This window comes from Canis aureus, unplaced genomic scaffold (assembly GCF_053574225.1).
Source record: "Canis aureus isolate CA01 unplaced genomic scaffold, VMU_Caureus_v.1.0 NW_027326424.1_RagTag, whole genome shotgun sequence".
Classification (NCBI taxonomy): Eukaryota; Metazoa; Chordata; class Mammalia; order Carnivora; family Canidae; genus Canis; species Canis aureus.
This window is the reverse complement of record NW_027554415.1, coordinates 485030-506913: the sequence shown is the minus strand read 5'-3', so window position 1 is coordinate 506913 and position 21884 is coordinate 485030. Positions and strand designations below refer to the sequence as shown.

Genomic DNA, 21884 nt, shown 5'->3' with positions numbered 1-21884 from the left:
GTTTCCTTCTCAATTACTTTTCCTTAACCAGCCAGTTTCTCTCTATGGAGGTAATCATGTTACTAGTTTCCTGTGTATCTTTGAGAGAATATATTTTTTTAAAAATATAAAAGCACAGGGGCACTTGGGTGGCTTAGTTGGTTAGGCCTCCGACTTTTGATCTCAGCTCAGGTCTTGATCTCAGGGCTGTAGGTTCAAGCCCTCATTGGGCTCCACATTGGGCGTGGAGCCTACTTAGTTGAGAAAAGATATACATATATATGTATAAATATGTACTTATTTATAAAAGCAGAGTCAAATTATAAGGAATGTGGGAAAAGAGGATCTTACTGTGTCCTAGTATCCCAGGTATGTTTTAATTTGTTTTCATTGTTTTTTAAATTTCTCCCAATGCATGTTTCCATGGTTGTAATCATAGAGTATATGACCTTTTATTTTCTCTCCAGAAACTTTTAAAATAAACTTATTTGACACGTATAAAAGAGTACCTACAGCATGTCATTTTCAAAGTATGATAATAAAATGAACATATGTGAACCTACAACCAAAATAAAAATTAAAACATCGCTAAGGCTGCTGCATGTGTTCGTACCCCATCCCATCTCATTCCTGTCAACTCCTTTGGTAACTGCTCTCCAGATTTTTGGGTCTTGTGGTCCCTTAAAAAAAAAGTTCCCATATAATATTTTTTGCTTCATTTGTTCTGATCTTTATAAAAATGGTATTAAGCCGTGTTTAATGTTCTTTTACTTGCTTCCCCCCCCCTCCCATTTTCATTTAGGTTGCTACACGTGATTGCCTTTCATTTAATTTCACTGTTGTAGTTTATTGCGTGTAACAATAAAATAGATAAAATAGATTTATCCATTTTCCTGTTGAACATTTGGTTGTTTAGAGTGTTTTGCTGTTGTGTACTATGTCTCCTGGTGCACATGTGTTAAGAGTCTCTCTGAGCAGGATTTCTGGGCCGTGGGGTATATGCACGTTTATCTTTAAAAGACCGCGCCAGGGATCCCTGGGTGGCGCAGCGGTTTGGCGCCTGCCTTTGGCCCAGGGCGCGATCCTGGAGACCCGGGATCGAATCCCACGTCGGGCTCCCGGTGCATGGAGCCTGCTTCTCCCTCTGCCTGTGTCTCTGCCTCTCTCTCTCTCTCTCTGTGACTATCATAAAAAAAAAAAATAGAAGACCGCGCCAGATTGTTCTCTGAAACCATTATGCACTCCCACTGGCAATGTAGAAGAATTCCTTTTAATTCATATCCTTTTATGAATTAATATTCTTTAGTTATATCTTTATTTTGGGCCAACAGTGGTGTAATGGCATTATTACATTTATGTTCTACCTATGCTTTTTTGTGTTATTTTTACTTATTTTAAAAAGAATTAAAAAAAATTTAATTCCACCTACCTATGCTTTTTAAAAGAAACATAAATTGAAAAAAATTAAAAAAAAGAAACATAAATTGAGGAATAGCATACAGTACATACAGTAATGTACTGTAAAGTGTGTTAATTTTATGCATTCAATTTTGAAAGCCAGCATGTTAACCTTTTTTCATAACCTGTTTTCATTTTGCTTTGCATTTTTCATAGCAATCCTATTTTATAGCTGTATAATCCATCAAGTCAGTTTACTTAACCATTTCCTTGTTTTTTAACATTTAAATTGCTTCCAGTTTTTCATTTTTGTGAGTAATACTTCTATGAATAGCATTGTATGCCTAGGTTTTTTTTTTTTTTCTTCCATTTTTTGAATTATTTTTATAGTATTGAATCTTGTAAATGATATTGTTTGGTCAAAGTGATGAACATTTTTGTGACTCTCAGTTCAATACTTCTTTTTTTTTTGTTGTTGTTTTTTGTTTTTTTCAGTTCAATACTTCTAATAAATGTTGTCTATTAGGATTAAGTACCCTTAAAATGATTATTTTCACCTATGCAGTTTAAGCAGCAGTTTTACTGTGAGGAATCCCTAGCAGTAGGAAATGAGACAATGTGCGTTACTGTGTAACTGGGCTTAACTTCCTGGGTTAAGTAGAAATTAAACAGGATAGTCTTTGAAGTTTTTGTTATATCGAGTTAAGTAAGACAAGTAGATGGTAAAGGAATGATTTTCTGTTTTGAACAGTGCTAAGTGTGTGAGCTCTAAAGAAAAGCTGATTTTCTCAAGGATCTTTAATCCTAGTTGTTTAAAATACTTAGGTGTAAGATTTTGCATTACTTAGATTTATGGAGAGTGCTACAGACCTATTTTGCTGATAAAATTGAGGCTATTTTGAAACTTAAAATTGCTTTCTCCTACTATTGTACAGGTGACAGGTAGTATCCTCTACCTGTGACTTGTAGCTGGATTTTTATTCCTGTATTTTCTAGTGTCTGTAAATAATGATCCAGTAGGACTTGACATTTCTTTTTAATCTTGATATTTGAAATTATAAGAGCATCATGTTCCTCGATTGGGCCAAATATTTTTTACCCCAGAAGTGTGATATGGTTTTCCTGTGTCTTCTGCTTTACCTGTTTTTCTTTTATTTGTTAAACTTTTATTCACTGAGCAACTGGGAGTACAGATTTTTGGTGGAGCTAAGATGTATTGCAGTTTTGAAATCTTAGTACAAGAATCTGGAGTCTGGGTGTTGCCAGTATAAGCTGTGTCACCAGCAGCAAGTTATTTTTCTTGCTCAATTCTCTCTCAATTATTGGAGGAAAATGGAGATACAAAAAATAAATATGCTGTACATTCGCTTAACAATATATTAACGATGCTTTGTAGTTTTCAGAGTGCTTTCACATATACGATCTCATTTGATCCTTATGACAACCTTGTTTGTTCATTTCTGTGAATTATTTAGTGAATGTTCATTGACAAATGTTGTGTCATACAGTCTGCCAGGTGCTAGGAACATAATGGAAAGCAAGAAAGACAGGGTCATTGCCCTAATGGAGCTCATGTTTTAGTGAGATGATATAACCCAGGAAAAAATATAATTAGTTATGATTGTAGTCAGTGAGGGAGTGGTGGGCAGGTGTGTTATTGCCATTTTATCAGGGAGGAAACAGTAATTCTTTACTCTGCTTGTCTGGGACTCTAGCTAACTCACAGAGTTAGCTTTGTGCTTTTCCCTTAATGGGGGAACGTGTAACATGTAACTGTTAAGGCTGTTAGAGAAGTAAGAGCCATGTGGTATTAGTGTATTAGTTTTGAGTCTGCCCCTTCATGCACTGAACTTCATAAAATAGAGTCATATGCTACTAGATGATTTCTTCTACGTGCTCCAAGGGTATGGTGCCATTTCGTCCTTACGACAGCTCTTGAAGGTAGGGCCTATGATTCCTCCCGTTTTAGAGATAAGGAAAGTAAGACTCAGAGATCTAACAAGTTACCCAGGCTCACCAGGCTACTGAGTGGCCAGAGTGGGGATTCCCACTCAGGGAGCCAGGCTTCAGAGTTCCCATTCTGAATTCTTACACTAACCTGACGAAATGGTCACAGTCTTTTATTTCTGGAGGTGAGGTTGTGAAGATATCAGATTCCTTCTATTTGTTTGTCTTTCCCTTCTAAGTTTGCTACAGTGAATATGAGTTAATTTTTAATTCTAAAATTTACTCAACAAAGCAAACAGGAAGCAGTCATGGGCTGATAGACAATACCAACAATTCAAGTACAGTTAGAAAGTGAAAAAGGTAGCTAGTTACTGTGTTGCAAATTCTCCTGACTTATGTACTTAACACCAGAAGAAAGAAAAGCTTTTTTTATGTAATAAAGGCTATATTTTTTCTGTTTAGAAAGTAATAAATGTGTTTTAGAGGTTATTTCAAAAAAGTTAATAAAACTATGAAGAAGTAGAAAATTAAAATTGATTCTGTTTTGTAATCTGTATTTTTCACTGATCAATAGATGAGAAACATTTCATTATATTAGTGTATTGTACTTTTGGTCCTCTTTATTATGGTATAATTTATAGTAAAATTAAGCAATTTTAAGAGTACAGTTCAGTGAGTTTTAGCAATTGTATAGTCTTGTAAGCATAGTCACATCCAGATTTTTAGAACATTTCTGTTATCTACAAAGTTTCCTTGTTTCCCCAGGCAGTCTCCTAATCCTTGTGTCCTGGCAGCCATTGGTTTGCTTTCCATCAGAATAGTTTTGCCTGCCTTTCTTTCTTTCTTTCTTTCTTTCTTCCCTTTCTTTTTTTATTTTTTATTTTTTTTATTTTATTTTACTTATTAATGATAGGTACACAGTGAGAGAGAGAGAGAGAGGCAGAGACACAGGCAGAGGGAGAAGCAGGCTCCATGCACTGGGAACCCGATGTGGGATTTGATCCCGGGTCTCCAGGATCGCGCCCTGGGCCAAACAAAGGCAGGTGCTAAACTGCTGCGCCACCCAGGGATCCCTTCCCTTCCCTTCCCTTCCCTTCCCTTCCCTTCCCTTCCCTTCCCTTCCCTTCCCTTCCCTCCCCTCCCCTCCCCTCCCCTCCCCTCCCCTCCTCTGTAAGTGAAATCGTACAGCGTAGCTCTGTCTGGCTTTTTTCACTTAGCGTAATGCTCTTGAGATCCATCCGTGGATGCATACTGCAATAGCAATGTGATTTCTTTTTATTGCCAAGTAGTATTCATTCATTGAATGTAATACAGTTTGTTATCCATTCACCCACTTTATATCCATTTAGGTAGTTTCAAGTTTTTGGCTATTATGAATAACACTACTGTGAACATTTGCATTGAAATCTTTGTGTGGATGTACGTTTTCATTTCTCTTAAATAAATACCTAAGAGAGGAATTGCTGCATTACATGGTAACTGTGTGGTTAACATTATAAGGAACTGTCTTCAGAATTCTTTTGGCTAAGAGGTCCCTGGCTGGCTCACTTGGTATGACATATGACTCTTGATCTCCACATTTTGAGTTCGAGCCCCACATTTGGGCATGGAGCCTCCTTAAAAAAAAAAAAAAAAATCATTAAAAAAAAGTTTAAAAAATAATTATTTTTGCTTTTCTAGATTCTTTGCTCTTTCATGGATTTTAGAATCAGCTTGTCAGTGTCTACAGTAAAGTCTGTTGAAATTTAGATTGGGATTGTGTTGAATCTGTAGGTCAGCTTTTAGAGAAATGACATCTTCATACTATCCGTTTGTCTTTTTTTTTTTTTTTTAAAGATTTAATTTATTTACCCACGAGAGACACACACAGAGAGAGAGAGGCAGAGACACAGACAGAGGAGAAGTAGGCCCCATGCAGGGAGCCCGATGTGGGACTCGATCCCGGGACTCCAGGAAGGCAGGCGCCAAACTGCTGAGCCATCCAGGGATCCCCTCCGTTTGTCTTTTGAGTATGGCATATTTCTCCATTTATTTAGGTCCTTAGTTTCCCTCAGCAGTGTTTGTAGCTTTGAGTTTACTGGTCTTATGTATCTTTTATTAAATTGATCCCTAGATCTTTTATATTTTTGATACTGTTATAAGTGATATTTCAAGTTTCAATTTCCAGTTTTCTGTAGACTGTATATAGAAATGCAGTTGATTTTTATACACTGACCTTGCACCCTGCAACTTTGCTAGATATACTTACCACTTCCAGCTGCTTTTTGGAGGTTCTTTAGGATTTTTTTACATAAATGATAATGTTGTCTGTGAACTTTACTTTTTCCTTTTCAATCTGTATGCCTTTCGTCTCTTTTTCTTCCTTCACTACACTTCCAGTACAATGTTAAATAGAAGGAGTGACAGCAGACATCCTCGCCTGTTTCCAATCGTAGGGGAAAAGAATTCAGTTATTTTAGGGTTGGCAAACTATGGCCCATGAGAATATACATATATATATATATATACACTCATAAAGTTTTATTGGAATACAGCCATGTTTACTTACCTATGTACTATCTGTGGATATTTACACAGTTTTCTTGATTTGTTACAGATTTTTGTATCTGTGTTCCTGAGGAATATTAGTTTGTAGTGTTCGGGAATAGAAAATAATGCCTTTTCTGGTTTTGGTAACCAGGCAGTGCTATCCTTGTGGAATGAACTGGAAGTGTGCCCTTTTCTATTTTGAGAAAATTTCTGTAGAATTGATACTATTTCTTTGTGTATTGTGGATACAAGCCCTTTGATATATGTGTTGTGAATATTTTCTCCCAGTCTTTGGCTTTCCCCCCACTTTCCTAACACTATTCTTTGAAAAGCAGAAGTTTTTCATTTTGATGAAGTCCAATTTTTTTCTCTCACAATGTTTGTCTCTTTTTGTCTACCATAAGGTGGCGAAAATTTTCTCTTCTGTTCTCTATTAGAAGCTTTTTTGAGTTGATTATTTTTAGTTTTTTTAAAAGATTATTTATTTATTTATTTATTCATGAGAGACACACAGAGAGAGGCAGAGACACAGGCAGAGGGAGAAGCAGGCTCCTTACAGGGAGCTTGATGTGGGACTCGATCCCAGGACCCTGGGATCACTCCCTGAGCTGAAGGGCAGACGCTCAACCGCTGAGCTACCCAGGCATCCCTGAGCTAATTATTTTTAAAGATTTTTAAAGTAATCTCTGCACCCAACCTGGGGCTTGAACTCACGACCCTGAGATCAAGAATTGCATGTTTTACTGACTGAGTCATCCAGCTACCCCTTGAGTTAATTTTTGTATATTTTGTGAAGTGAGGGCTGAGTTTTTTTTTTTTTCCATATATATAGCTAGCCTGTTCCATTTCCCATTGTATTATCTTGGCACTTCTATTGAGAAGCAATCAACCATATAGGCATGTGTGTCTTTTTTTCACTTTCTATTCTGTTCTACTGATTTATATTTAATTATGTGTCAGTACCATCTTGTCTTAACCATTGCCGCTTCATAGTGTGTCTTGAAATCCTAGCGTAGGTCCTCCAACTTTGTTCTTTTTCAAAGTTGTTTTGGCTACTTCAGGACCTTTGTTTTTCCATACAAATTTTAGAATCAGCTTGTCTTTCTACAATAAAATCTGCTGGGATTTTTATTTTGATTACATTGAATCTATGTGTCTGGAGAATCAACATCTTAATAATAATACTGAGTCTTTGGTCCTCAGCTATGGCATATCTCTCCATTTAGTTAGGTCTTCAGTTCCTCTCAGTATTGTGTTGTAGTTTTGGTTATACTGGTCTTACACATCTTTTGTTAAATTGATCCCCTAGGTATTTGAAATTTTGATGCTATTATAAATGATACCAATTTTTAAAAATTTCATTGTCCAATTTTTTATTCAAAGTATAAGAAATATAACTTTCATATATTGACACGTTGACCTCTTATCCTTCAATCTTGCTAAACTTAGCCTAATTCCTTTTGATTCATTAGGGTTTTCTACATAGATGATTATGAATCATCTAATCATAATAAGGGATTGAATAAGGGAGTTGAATAAGGGAGTTACATGTTTTCCTCTCCAACCTATAAGTCTTTTTGCACAGACTAGGACTTCAGCATAATGTTGAATAGAAGTGGTGAGAGGGGTTGCCCTTGCTTTGTTCCTTATCTTAGGGAGAAAACATTCTATAAATATGATGCTAGCTGTAGATCGTTTGTGCATTTGTTGTTTAAGGACTCTGTCCATTCATCTAAATTGTCAGTTTGAAAATAAATAAATAAATAAATAGTCAATTGATTGGCATAAAGTTGTTCATAGGTTCCCTTATCTTTTCAATATTTGTAAATTCTGGGGGTGCCTGAGTGGCTCAGTCGGTTAAGCATCTATCTGCCTTGGGGATTGAGCCCCCATATCAGGCTCCCTGCTAACCCGGGAGTCTCTTCCTCCCTTTCCCTCTGCCTGCTCCCACTCACTCGTGCTCTCTTCCTCTCTCTCTTAAATGAATAAATAAAATCTTCAAAACAAAATTTTGTAAGTTCTTTTGTAGCAATGTCCTGCAATCCTTCCTGATAGTGACAATTTTTGTTTTCTTCGTATTTTCTTCTTCTTTTTTTTTTTTTTTTTTTAAAGATTTTCTTTATTCATGACAGACAGAGAGAGAGAGAGAGAGGGAGAGGCAGAGACACAAGCAGAGGGAGAAGCAGGCTCCGTGCAGGGAGCCGGACATGGGACTCGATCCTGGGTCTCCAAGATCACACCCTGGGCTGAAGGCGGCGCTAAACCGCTGGGCCACCAGGGCTGCTCTTCTTCATATTTTCTTGATTCATATAGCTGGAGGTTTGTCTGTTTTATCAGTCTTTTCAAATAATTAACTTATTGAGGCTTGTATTATGACTGAGGCATATTCTCAATGAGTATGCCATGTACACTTGGAAAGAATGTATATTCTGTAGTTCTTGGGTATTGTATTAATGTTTGATTTTTAAAAATTATCTGTTTTCTAAATAACTGATTTCTGCTTTATATTTTTTTCCCTTTTACTTACTCAGGTTCATTTTGCTTTTCCTTTTTCTAGCTTCTTACAATAGAAGCTTTTTGATCACTGATTTAATCTTTATTCATGTATATTATAAAACACTTATTTAATATAAATTCTTCATTAAGTATTGTTTTAAGTGTGTCCCACAAATTTGAATATGTTACATTTTCTTTATCAGGCCAAAATATTTTTCTTTTCTTTTTTTTTTTTTTAAGATTTATTTATTTGTTATAGACCGAGAGAGAGAGAGAGAGAGAGAGAGAGAGAGAGGCAGAGACACAGGGGGAGGGAGAAGCTCCATGCTGGGAGCCCGATGCGGGACTTGATCCTGGGACTCTAGGATCACGCCCTGGGCCAAAGGCAGGAGCTAAACCGCTGAGCTACCCAGGGATCCCCCCAAAATATTTTTCTATTTCTCTTGTGATTTCTTTTTTGAACCTTGGGTTATCAAGAAGTGTAGAGTCTACTTTCCAAATAATTGGGGTTTTCCATTATCTTGTTACCGATTTCTAATGTGACTCCATATTGCTCATGGACTATACTCTGATTTTAATTGTTTTGGAATTATGAATTCATGGAACTTTGGGGAACTGGAGGCTTTTTGATTATAAAATTAGGGCATTGATTGAGTCTCTGAGTCCATTCTTCTTCCTGTTTCAGGTGAGAGATCAAGCCCAGCGCTGTTCACGGGTTCTCTTGGACATTGAGGCGGGTGCTCCTGTTCTCCTTATCCCCGAAAGTTCCAGATCAAATAATCTGATTGTAGCAAACTTGGGGAAGTTGAAAGTTAAGAACAAGTTTCTCTTTGCTGGTTTTCCTGGGACATTTTCCTTACAAGATAAGGTGAGCAATCCGTATCCATTACCTTTTCAGTCCAACTAGTATTTGAGCGTCATTTGAAGATTTCGTATGTTGTCATAAGATGACTTGTAACTGCTGTTACTTTTGTGGTATATGTGACTTGAACAATTTTTTTTTGACATTTTGTTTGACATTTAAATTAACCTTTTAATAGAAATATTGAAAATTATAACCTTCACCAATTGTATGCAAGCAAACCAATGGGACCAACCTGTCTGTATGATGCTTTTCTCACAGGCTGACCTTATAAGTGATCAACTTTTTACATGACCTGCCTGTTTTCAGAGGATGGGATTTGGCCCATGGTTTATCTGAACCTGTTCAAGAATATCTTCCTAATAACACCTTATACAGTATTTGGCTTTACAATTTAAAGCTACTTTAGCACTTAACTATTTCTTAGGACAGTATTTAGAGGTAACTGGGCTGAAGATTGTTGCTTTCATTTTACATTCATGTAGTAAAACCCAGACTTGGTACCAGAGTTGGTCTAATGAGCCCCTCCCACCCATTTCCACAGTCCAGGAGACTACTGCTGCTGGAACTTGGGAGGGGGTCTTGTTCTAGGTGTGCATTTTAACGGAACCTTGCTGGTTTCCATGGCAGCTTTGTAGTATATTTGCTTATTAAGAACAAATTCATGTTAGCTTGTCAGAAAAGCACTGAAATTCCTAGCTGGTTATGCCCATCTTTAGTCTGATAGCTAATCAATAGTGAGAGAACCTTTGAAAGAGGAGGTACACAAGATTTCATTATGAGATCTTAGGACTGGCAATAATAGCGATAAATAACCAATATTCATTGGATGCTTCTCATACATAAACCAGTGATAAGCTCTTTACATATTTGTCTAGTTTTTCCTCCTTAGCAACCCTGAGGGGGTATCTAGTTTTATTAATCCCATTTTTTGAGCTAAAGATATTGAGACTTAGATAGGGTGAATCATTCCTTTTGGATAATTCAGGTAGTCACAAGTACAGCGTGGGCCTCAGACTTGGTGTGTCTGCCTTCCATATGCTCTAACTGTGATACACTTTTACCTCCCGCTATTAGGTTTAGATCTGTGTGGGGAGAATTAACTGGGGAAGGCTGTCCCTGTGATGTGCCTTACTGACCCTGGCCTGTGTAGCTGTAGCTCTTTCGAATTTTCTAAAGGGTGTGGCTGAGTTCATTAAAATAATTAGAGGGAAGAACTCCAGCTCTGCTGCCATCACTGCCCACTGCCACTCCAGCTCTGCTGCCATCACTGCCCAAGGAGGAGTGAATCTCTCCTTTGGAGCTGTCTTTTGAGCCCACAGTAAGTTCTTTAGTAGGATATCTTTGTGGTAAATCTTTGTTTTGAGGACTAAATTTTTTAGGAAGAGATCTGCTAGAACCAGGATGGGTGATCAGGTTGGAATAGCACCGTCGTTTCTCTGCCCTTCCTAAAAAGGTGAAGGGCTGATGCTCTGTATTGGTTTTATCTATACATGGGCTCATGAGCTAACTCGGAAGTTGGCCTCTAAAGAATTGCAGAATATTTGAAGAAATTTTTGCATATGAGTTTCTGTTTTGTTAAATAAGCCAAATAACAGCACATAGTCTGTAGCATTTTAATGAAAGACTTTTCCTGTATTTGTTTTTGAGGATTTGATTTTAAGTGGCAGTGCATACAAGGATCGCTTTTTCTTCAAGGTATAATAGACTTTTTGCCTTCTGGCTATTCTCAAAAACCTTATGGGATTCAGCAGACAATTCACATTCATATGCTTTAAAAAGAAAACTTTAAAAACTAACTCTTTAAGTACCACATTATTTGGGAAAGCCTGCTTATCACTTTTTTGTCCCTTTGATGAGTCACTTCCTTCCCTTGTAGAGAAGGCTTTCTTAAGGACCAATAAAGGAATTTTTTCTTTTTTTGGCTCTAGGCAGTAATTTCTTGATGATCTGATTCCCTTAAATCCCAGGAAAACTTTATTTTGTTACATGCCAGTGATTGTTCTGGAGAATTCCATAAGGGCCGCTTGGAGTGTGTAGCTTGGTAAAGTCTTTGTAATCAGATAAACATGTCTGTGGAGCTTACCTCTCTGCAGGGGCACAGTCAGGCTTAGTTGATCTAGGCCAAGATGAAGAATCACTTTCTTCACCAAAAATCACTTTGCATTTACATTTTCCCTTTGATGTATTTGCATGTGTGAGGTTTGTTTAATATGTATTCCAGTGGTTAAAGAACAGGAAATACTCCTGAAATCAAAGCTTGCAGAGGGGTTATTTGCCTTTGAGTTCCACTATTCCAGTGTGTTTGGGATTGTTTTACACAAATCCATGTCTTAATGAGTGCAGGCTTGGATTTTTTACATATGCTTTCCTTTCATTCTTCTCAACCACAGCTTACGTTTAAACCATAATTTCTAAGTCAGCCTTTCAAAAGCTTTGAGTTAATCTCCTCAAGCCATTGATTTATTTAAACCAACTACAGAGAGGATGTAAAGATGAATCAAGTGAAAGACCAACAACTACTCTCTAGAATTTAAATAAACTAAGCAAAGGGGAAGGTTTTTAATGTCGAAGTATCTAAATAAGAGCAGTTACCTAGCAATTTGCCTTCCAAAAAAAAAAAAATGCGGAAAGTAAGAACTGTCCCCCCCCCCCCCCCCCATTACTTGTAAATCACTGTACTCCAGGTACTGGGAAGAACAGTATTACCATTTCTTTTTCAAATGCTGAGACAAATCAACATTTAGGACAGTACTAGCAGGAAACCCATTCTTCCTCTTACCCCCCAACATGCCTGTGAAAGTGGGTCAGTGGTGCAGAAGCCCTGCAAATACATAACATGGAGGCATGGGTGAAATTTATTTATTTTTTTATTTTTTTATGGGTGAAGTTTAAAAGTCAATTAATGAATCATTCTGGTGACAAAGATTTACCCCGTTAGCAATGAACTGAAGGTACTAAATATGTAAGAAAAGTGTGTAGTGGGATCCCTGGGTGGCGCAGCGGTTTGGCGCCTGCCTTTGGCCCAGGGCGCGGTCCTGGAGACCCGGGATCGAATCCCACGTCGGGCTCCCGGTGCATGGAGCCTGCTTCTCCCTCTGCCTGTGTCTCTGCCTCTCTCTCTCTCTCACTGTGTGCCTATCATAAATAAATAAAAGTTTAAAAAAAAATTAAAAAAAAAAAAAAAAAGAAAAGTGTGTAGTGTTTTCAATAGAACTGCAGAATTTTTTTTTTTAAGATTTTATTTATTTATTCATGAGAGACACAGAGAGAGAGAGAGGCAGAGACACAGGCGGAGGGGAAGCAGGCTCCATGCAGGGAGCCCGACGTAGGACTTGATCCCAGGACTTCAGGATCATGCCCTGGGCCCAAAGGCAGGCGCTAAACCGCTGAGCCACCCAAGGATCCCTAGAACTGCAGAATTTATGTTATTCTGTATTTGCCCTTAATTTTTATGCCCTTGAACAGAAACATAATAGGAATAGTCAGCCTCCTGTGCTTTTCCATTTTGTTTTCATTTGCAGTTACTTAAAGAGATGAGAAATGTAAACCCAGAAGAAGTGACTTCTAGGAAGTATAGACACAGTACCATGACTTGATTCTGTTGGAACCATATTGTTACAGATACATTTTCTTAGAATAATAAGCCCCTCCCTTCCAGCAAAGCAACAACCTATATCCTATGGCCCAGAGGTCTGCTTTTGCTGTGTTTGACCTAGACTAAACCACCAATAGCATCTTAAGCCAACAGATAATATATTCCTGCAAGATCGCTGTAGTTTTCAACAGGTGTTGAATTAAAAGTCACATCTCTGCAAATAATTACATGTGACAGGAAATGTCATGATTCCGTTACCCTTTTGTTTATGGAATTTGGGAGGCTTGGGAAGTACCAAGTACCATAGAGTCTTTGAAGAGTCTAAGGACTGGGTTAGGACTTGCAGGAGAGTAAAGATGCAGTCACCTCCATTCTGCCTTCTAGTTTTATTTTATTTCTTCCCAGGAATCTGTGCCTTCAGCTTCCCCAACGGGTACCCCCAAACACAGTATGAGGAAAATGACAAGCACAGAGGACCCGAAGGGAACGCGTTCTGAGGGGCTGTTCATGATGCCTCCTGTTGGAATGAGTCCAGGCAGCCTGAGGAGTGAGTTTGTGCCAAGTACCTCGACCAAGCAGCAAGGGCAGCAAGCCACGCCCTCTGCTAGCCAGGTTTCCAGTAGTCCAGGTAAAAGAGGAGAAAGGTGGGGAGTTCATGAGACTGGTGGGTGCCTCGGGGGGATGCATCAGAGCGGTAGTGAGTCTTTAGTGATAGTCTGATTTTGATATTGCTTTTAGAAAGCTTAAGAATCTTAGCATGTTGATTTTAGCAGTGGGTGACTTCTAAAGTCCAGTTAAATGAGCAAGACACAGTGTGAATAAAGGGATTTAGATGGTCTCTTAGGACTTTTTCCTTTAGGTGAAGGCCGTTGCCCCAAGATAGAGTTAATATAAGTAGAATGATTCCTGCATCCTTAGACATATCCTTGCAAGTTTCTGTCTAGACACTATCCTTTTTCTACTTAATTATTGTTCTGTATAACTCTAAAAAAAAAAAATCAAAGAACTTTTAAGAAATATTAGTGTGAATTAGGTCACAATAGAGATAGTATAAGTAACAATTTTGCAAAGACAGGAAGCATCCAGTTATTGGTGTTCTTTAAGCATTAGTCATTCCAGATAAGAACCTGATTTTAGCCTTTTGGGTTTTTAAAAATTTAATTAAGTTTAATTTTTAATTTTATTTTAATTCCAGTGTGTTAACAGTGTTATATTAGTTTCATGTGTACAATACAGTGATTCAGCACTTCATAATCACCCTGTGCTCATCAGGACAAGTGTTCTCCTTAATCCTCATCACCATTTCACCTATCCCCCTACCACCTCCCTCCTGATAACCATCAGTTTGTTCTCTGTAGTTAAAAATCTGGTTTTTGGCTTATCTCTCTCCCTCTCTCTTTTTTCCTTTGCTTGTTTGTTTTGTTTCTTAAATTCCACATATGAGTAAAATCATATGGTATTTGTTTTTCTCTGCTTGACATTTCATTTAGCATAGTAACCTCTAGCTGCATCCATGTCATTGTAGATGGCAAGATTTCATTCTTTTCTATGGCTGAATAATGTTCCATTGTATTTACAATTTTATATTAGAATATAAGCTTCATAGGGGGAAAGATATTTGTATGTTTTATTCACTGCTGTATCCTAGAATAGTGTCCTGGACTTTAGAAAAATAGCTGGCAGAGAGGAGGTGTTTTAAGAATATTTGTACAGATGAATTTTAAGTCTGAAGAACTGATATATTTAGTGTGGGCTGAATGCTGGTGTTGTAATTTGGTTATCCTGTGTATGAGCATGCTGTTAGACATTGGCTCTGCCGCTCTGTGGAGGAGATGAGAGAGGCACTACGTGGGCCCCTACATTATGGCCAGAGTGAGATGTTACAGGAAGGATGGCATGGTGCAGGAGGAAAGAACAGAGAGGCCCTAGCTGAGATCAAGAGGGGAGGGCGATGCTGTAGGTAAGGCTGTTCAGATAGCAAAGGACTTGGCAGTTTTGGGGAGACAGAGGCCCGTGAGTGAGGCTTCAGGAGCAGGGTGGAGAATGGCTTGAGATAAAGTTGGAAAAGTAGGCAGTGGGCTTATGCAGGGTTTTATAGGGGTTTAGGGGGAGTTTTACAGAAACAACTTTGGATTAAGCATAATCATTAAAGCGTAGAAGGAAGAGAATGTTATGGCCTCATTTATTTTTTTAAGGATTACACAGGTATTTTGTGGGCAGTACGGTTTTGTGAGGGCCAGATGGGAATACGTAGGTATATTGGAAGGGAATTTCTGGTGGGCCAGGAGGGAATGATGGTGGTTTGGATGAGATCAGTAGTAGCGGAAATGATTACATATTTGTTCAGGAAAAGAGTTTTGTTGCTGGAAAACTTTATAAGCCTTTGGGTTACATCATCTCTACATGAGACCCCTGTAGGATATCCTTGGGAGGGATGGCTGTCAAACCATTTTGGTCATAAATCCTTTAGGTTCAGCTCATATCTGAGGACAGTAGTGAGACACTGAAGGGATGTGGCACAGTATGTGTGTGGCATAGAAGAGGAGCAGACAGGAAGTGTCTAGCACGGGAGCATCGCAGAGGGAGGCCTTGGTGCCAGAGTGGAGACTTTTGGATACTCAGATTTTTGAAGCAGGCAGTTCTGAACGTTTTCCAAAGACAGAATGAACTTTGTTTAGCTTTTTAGTTTTGTTCGGGGTCATTCCTTTTTGGGTCTTACTTTCTTCATTCTCTCTCTTTCCTTGGGTCCATGTAGAAGATCATGTCTGCCTGCTGGATTGCATTGTTGTGGATCTGCAAGACATGGATATCTTTGCTGCAGAGAGACGTCCACGAGAGTATTCTAAGGCCTCTGATGACAGCAGTGGAGATCTGATATTCCCTTCCTATTTCGTGCGTCAGACGGGAGGGAGTCTTCTAACTGAGCCTTGTCGGCTGAAATTGCAGGTGGAAAGGAATTTGGACAAGTGAGTGGTTTATGTCTGGATAGGTGTCTATCTTAGGTAGAATCTTAATAACTTGGAAATCAGTGCTGTGAAGGTAAGTCTGGAAGAGAATGGGTGTTCTGTTATTTTTTCTAGGTAGCAATGTTTATTGAGTCCCAACTGTGTGCTAGACATGAAGGCTACTATGATGGGAAGAAAACCTTATGTCTTTTTGGAGCTTACATTTTGATGATACAGGGATATAAGAAGGCAAATTAGAAAGTGATTCTAATTTAGAGTTTCAGTGTTATAAACTCTGTTACAGGATTGCCCCTTGGGAAACAAAGACCAACGGGCATGACGGTAGACGCAGGGAGGTGGTGATGGCATTGGGGGGGGCGTATTTTGGAAGAGGTGACAATTGGATTCTATGTTTCAAGCACAATAGATTCTGGACCTGGTGTTGCTACATATGCTGGAGCTCCATTTAATCAGAGTAACTATTGAGATGCAGCTTTGCCCACCTTGCTCTATTTTTTTTTTATTTTTTTTTTTCCACCTTGCTCTATTAAGCAATCTGAAAGTACTCCATAAAGGCTAATGAACTGACTCTAATTTACTTTTTCATTGGCCTCAAACACAGGACACCCATTTTGCAGGTTTAGAGCATTGCTGCAGTTGTCATTACTTCTGTGGGATCATCTGGGAAATGTCTCGAAAAGAAATAATCCCAGACCCCACCTGAGACCACCAGAACCTGACTCTCAAGGCCCAGGCTCGGGTCATGTGAGCAAGGGCCCTTGGTGGTACTTATGTTGGCCCAGCCCATACACAGTGCGTAATGTCTGTCCATTTGGGACATTAATTTTGGAGAAAGCAGCAATGCTTGCGTTTCAACTATAGCCAGAGGCGGGATGTGGCTGTCGAGTAATGAAAGAGGTTCTCATTTGCAGCATTTTGACAAGCAGTCTCCTTATTTGTGGGGAGTGTAGTTTTAATCCCTCTTTGGCCACTCCCTTCGCGGTTCTTGGGTTTGGGTGAGCCATTTAATGCCACCTTTTTGTTTCTCTCTGGATTAACGACACTGTGTTGCTGCTCTCTCTGGGATTTTTGCATTTCATTCTTGTTATTCGAGTGCTCCCTGGCTGGCACTCAGTTATGCTTGGCATGGGCTCTCTCTAGCTTCACTGGCCTAGCAGTCTTAGGAGGAGCTTCGTTCTTTAGAAATGGAACACTTTGTTGTCTTTTCAAGTAATGCTTTCCCCTTCAAAAAATGTGCTTTGTTACCCTGATACTGTAAACTTGACTGGCTTCGCTTCCATCAGTTTTGATGTGCAGGTGATTATACTGTTAGCCCTGATAGGCGATGATAACTCAGTATGAGGTACCCTCTCACCACAGAAACAGGAAGCCGAGAGGGCACTGGGTAGTCCTGCCCAGCCTTTCTTTGTGCCTTGCATCACTGTTCTTTCTTTACTTGATCATATATAGGTTTTTCTCTGCAGACAAAATAATTTTTTTTATAGTCCTCTTCTACTTTCAATCCCAGTCCTCTACTGTACATACTCAGAATGTGGTGTCTGCAGGATCCATGTTGCCCCCTTCACCCCAAGAGGGTGAGGGAAGAGCTCTTCAGTGTTGGGATGAAGTATACCACCCCCTGACCCGAACGTCTCAACCGTACTCTTGCCCATCTCGGCAGAGACCAGTAACAGATTCAGATTTTATCCTGATGCCTCATCTGGATTCAGCATGAAACTCTGGTGTCTGTCTTTAGTTATCATGAAATCTGAAGAGTTAAATGAAGAGGTTGCCATTTCTTTATTGCCCTCCCAATTGTAGTGTTTAAGCTCTTTCTGAGTCTCATGAGATTTTTCTTTATTAATAGATTATTTAGCTAGCTCAGATTTGGGGACTTCATAAGTACATATTTTCAGAGAAAGGGGGCTTTTGGTAGCTGAAGCATGATGCTCAGTTGTGCTGTTGTGCTTCATTTGGAGCCACATGAACTTTTTATTATTGGAAGTTAGAAATGAACTGATTGATAATGTAGGGGTACATTTTAGCTCTTTCTTACATTTGGGTGTGAGCTTTGTCAGTGTTAAATTCCCGACTTATTTGCCAGTGACTTATTTTTCTTTTCTCAGAGAAATAAGTCATACTGTGCCAGACATATCTATCCATGGCAATCTCTCCTCAGTCCACTGCTCCCTGGATTTGTACAAATACAAGCTGATCCGTGGTTTATTGGAGAACAACCTTGGAGAGCCCATAGAGGAATTTATGCGGCCTTACGATTTACAAGACCCAAGAATTCACGTGAGTGAGACCTCGTGCTATCCTGTAACTCTTAACTCTTGCAGTCACTGCCAATGGCCACCTCGCTCATGGGTCCTTCCAGCTCATCTGCGGAGAGAAGGTAGAGCAGCAAACAGATTAACATCTTGACCTATGAACCGCCTTCTCAGCTTGGCATTTTCATTTTGCAGACTATTCTAAGTGGAGAAGTGTACACGTGCATGTGCTTCCTCATCGATATGGTGAATGTAAGTCTGGAGCTGAAAGATCCAAAAGGAAAAGAAAGTCCTGGTTCCTTAGCCAGGTATGGCTTTAATGGTACTATTTTACTCCTCGTGACGGGCATCACAGTAACAGTATTGCCAACGGTACACATATTTTGCTTTAGCATAGAGCAGAGGTTGCAGATTGGTGGTTTGTGGCTAGAGGTGGTCTACACAGTGCTTTTTGGTTGGCTAACACAGTGCTTTTTAAAAGTTTACATTCGCTGCTTTATCAGTAAAGATAGGTTGTTAGGATGTTTCAGTGACCTCTGTACCTGGTGCCGAAACTAATGGATTTGAAAGAGCTGCAGAAATAATATGAAACTTCAGTTTCCTAAGAATTGACTGGTGTTCGGTCGTGTTTTTTGTTGTTGTTGTTGTTGTTTTTTAAAAGATTTTTTTCATCCATTCATGAAATACAGAGAGGGAGAGAGAGGCAGAGACACAGGCAGAGGGAGAAGCAGGCTCCCTGCAGGGACCCCGACGCGGGACCCAATCCCGGGTCTCCAGGATCATGCCCCGGGCGGACAGCAGGCGCCAAACCGCTGAGCCACCCGGGCTGCCCTGTTGTTTTTTTAATGTCAGCACTGTTTAAAAAATTGTATAGTTGACACACAAGGTTATGTTAGTTTAACATGTACAACAATGATTCATCTTCTCTGTACATTATGCTGTGCTCATCACAAGTGCAGCTGCCACCTATCAACGTAGGACATTATTACAATACCATAACTATATTCCTTGTGTTGTACTCTTGATCCCTGTGACGTCTTCACTCCCAAACTGGAAACCTGTACCTCCTACATCCCTTCACCTCTTCCCCTCCCTGCCCCAAATTGACCAGTATTTTAAAAGTATTGAGCTCTAGAACCAGGTATGGAAAGCTTGTAAAGCTGCTAATGGTATCTGTAGAATACAACTTTGATGGAATGCCATATTTGTATAAACACTAGGAGAGACAAAAGAGCCACCGCAGTTGTACTTCAGTTGCAAGGAGAGGGGGAGACATTCCAAATAGCCTAGGGTGTAGTGAAGTGTAAGGCTTCAATGGAAAAAGTTGTATTACAGTACATTCCTAATGTAATCTTGCTGCCATGCTAAGTCATCAGCAGCTTATAAAATAATACTAAATAAAAGCTGCCACAGGGGACAAAAAGTAGGTGCCAGACATGCAGACAGCAGTGATTTGGAAAAAATGAAGACTTTTTTCCTGATGTGTCCACTGTGGTCCTCAGGCTGCTCTGCTACACAGTCGCTGTGGCTGGCTGAGCAGCCAGTGTCCTGATGTGCCAGCGAGAAAAGCAAGAGCCCTGGAGGGATCCCGAATACTTAAATGTGCCGCAAACCTTGTGGCTTTAGAAGAGGTCCCACAAAGTGCAGAGGATTCAGAAGTACAGGCTCTGGTGTGTCTGCCATAGGGGAGACCCAGAGCTGATTGGTGAGCGGCGATGATGACTGCTTCCCTTGCCAACATTTAAAAGTTGGGGACTTCACGTAAAGAGTTTGGATTTCAGCCTCTTTTGAGAAGTTGAAGGCTTTGACAATACTGGGCCTGTGTTTTCACTTGGAAGCATTGGGAAACTGAGGAGCAACTTGGGCTGCCTTCATATAGGGCATGTTTTGCCTGTTGATTCACTTAGTGTGTCACTTGCATGGTCTGGCTGGACCAAGAATTTGTGATTATTGATGGGGAGTCTTTGAGACTGCATTGTGTTTCACACTTGAGCATCTTTTCATTTTGATGTTTTGACAACCATATGAGGTTGGGTGGATGTGACTTCTATCTTTCAGATGGAATTTTTATCTAGCCTAAGATGATATGCTAGAAAAGTGGTTCAGTATTTGAAAACAGGACTTCCAGTCTAGAGATTTCCCTACTGAAACACTCTTTTTTTTTTTTCTTCTTATCTTCCCCTTGAGAATCCATCCTGGCCTATATCTAACTCAGTCGAATAAATCATGGTATAACGAGCCCTGGGTCCCACATTGTCTTGTGAGCCAGTGGTTTTTTTTCTGATAATTGGGTATGCCCATAGTTTATTTATTTATTTATTTATTTTTTTACAAAATGAAGTAATTCTGTATGGAATATCATGATGGTACTGAATAAATTATGTATTGCACATTGTAGCTTTCTCTGTCATTAAAAAAAGGGGGTGGGCATTAAATGCACTTTCTCTTGGTGGATCAGTTGCATTATTTCTCTGTATGAAGAGTAGTATTTGTTTTGGTGGTTTCCAGGAAGCTATCGTGGTTATATAAAACTTTGGCAGACTTTGGAGAGAGAATCCTGCAGGCATGCTAGGAATCGACAGATGAAGGGTCTAAAGGGACCCTGACATCCCTCAGGGATTGTTACATGTTTATAGCCTTCCCAGACTTGAGATGAGAAACAAGAATGCTAATGCACCCAGAGCATACTAGACAATGTTACTCCTCATGGAGTTCTTGTGGACAAGATCATCTTCCTGGAAATGAAAAGTAAGAGATAGGGCACAATGACACTGAATCCTTTGTGAGGAGTCTGTTAACAAAATCAATGAAAGTTATTCTTCATAAAACTCAGGTACATGTAGGATTTTGTTCTGTTGTCTCGAATTTAGATAATTTTGAAAACAGAGTTTAATACCATGTCTCCCTTTTAGATTCGACTTCAAGAAATGTAAACTGCTCTATGAAAGCTTTTCCAACCAAACCAAGTCCATTAACTTGGTTTCCCATTCCATGATGGCTTTTGACACCCGCTATGCTGGGCAGAAGGCCAGTCCTGGCACGACAAACGTATTCAGCTGTATTTTTCAGCCTTCCAGGAACAGCAGCACCACCCAAGGATCCATTCAGATCGAACTGCATTTCAGGTAGTGGATCCAGATCCTGACTCTTGCCTTTCTTTATCAGAAAAACTTCCTATTGTGGTCAGTGGGCCAATGCTGTATCAGCTTTGAAACGTCACGGGACTGAGGAATCACTGAACAGATCATAGAAAATGGCTCACCAATGCAGCTCATAGTGTATTAACTTTTCATTACTATCACCATGCAGTTGCAGTAATTGGCCAAAAGATGTCTCTGTTGCCTTAAAAAAAAAAGTTGAGAGCCCAGAATCTTAAAAAAAACCTCCCTTGTAGTCTGTTCTAATAGGAAAACTGAATTGAGAAAAGAAGAAATTATTCTAGTTTAAGGGGAAAGAAGACTTTTGGTCTATGGAAATTATAGGCAGGAAGGTGGTTTTGCCTTGCATTATTGTTTTATCTGTGCAAGTCTTACCCACTTTTCCATTTAAAAGGGCTTTAGCCTCTTTGGACTAGATTATGTTTTTCTGCCTAGTATTATGCTAGGCAGTGATGTGTGTAGAATGAATGTATGTTTTGGGGTCGTACAGATCTGGGCTCAAAACCTTCATCTAACACTTTCTAGCTGTGCGCCCTAGGACAAGTTCAAGCACTTTGAGCTGCAGTTTTGTCCTCTATAAGATAGAGGAGGATGACCATACCCACCTCAAAGGGTGGAGGCAGTAATTAAACAAGTAATTCTGGCCTGCTGCTTGGCACAGGTGGCAGGTCTTATTATTATTATTATACTGATGTAGCT

The 21884-nt window shown here is 39.4% G+C and overlaps 1 protein-coding gene across 1 annotated transcript in view; it reads left to right on the top strand.

Moving 5' to 3' along the window:
- The window catches only part of LOC144309487 (intermembrane lipid transfer protein VPS13D-like), a 95980-nt gene that overhangs the window by 46641 nt on the left and 27455 nt on the right, over positions 1-21884 (top strand). The window contains exons 25-30 of the mRNA XM_077890578.1: positions 9035-9217; positions 13215-13437; positions 15565-15775; positions 17881-18052; positions 18223-18335; positions 20940-21152. Of these exons, the coding sequence (XP_077746704.1) occupies positions 9035-9217; positions 13215-13437; positions 15565-15775; positions 17881-18052; positions 18223-18335; positions 20940-21152 (1115 nt within the window). The remainder of the gene's footprint in view (positions 1-9034; positions 9218-13214; positions 13438-15564; positions 15776-17880; positions 18053-18222; positions 18336-20939; positions 21153-21884) is intronic.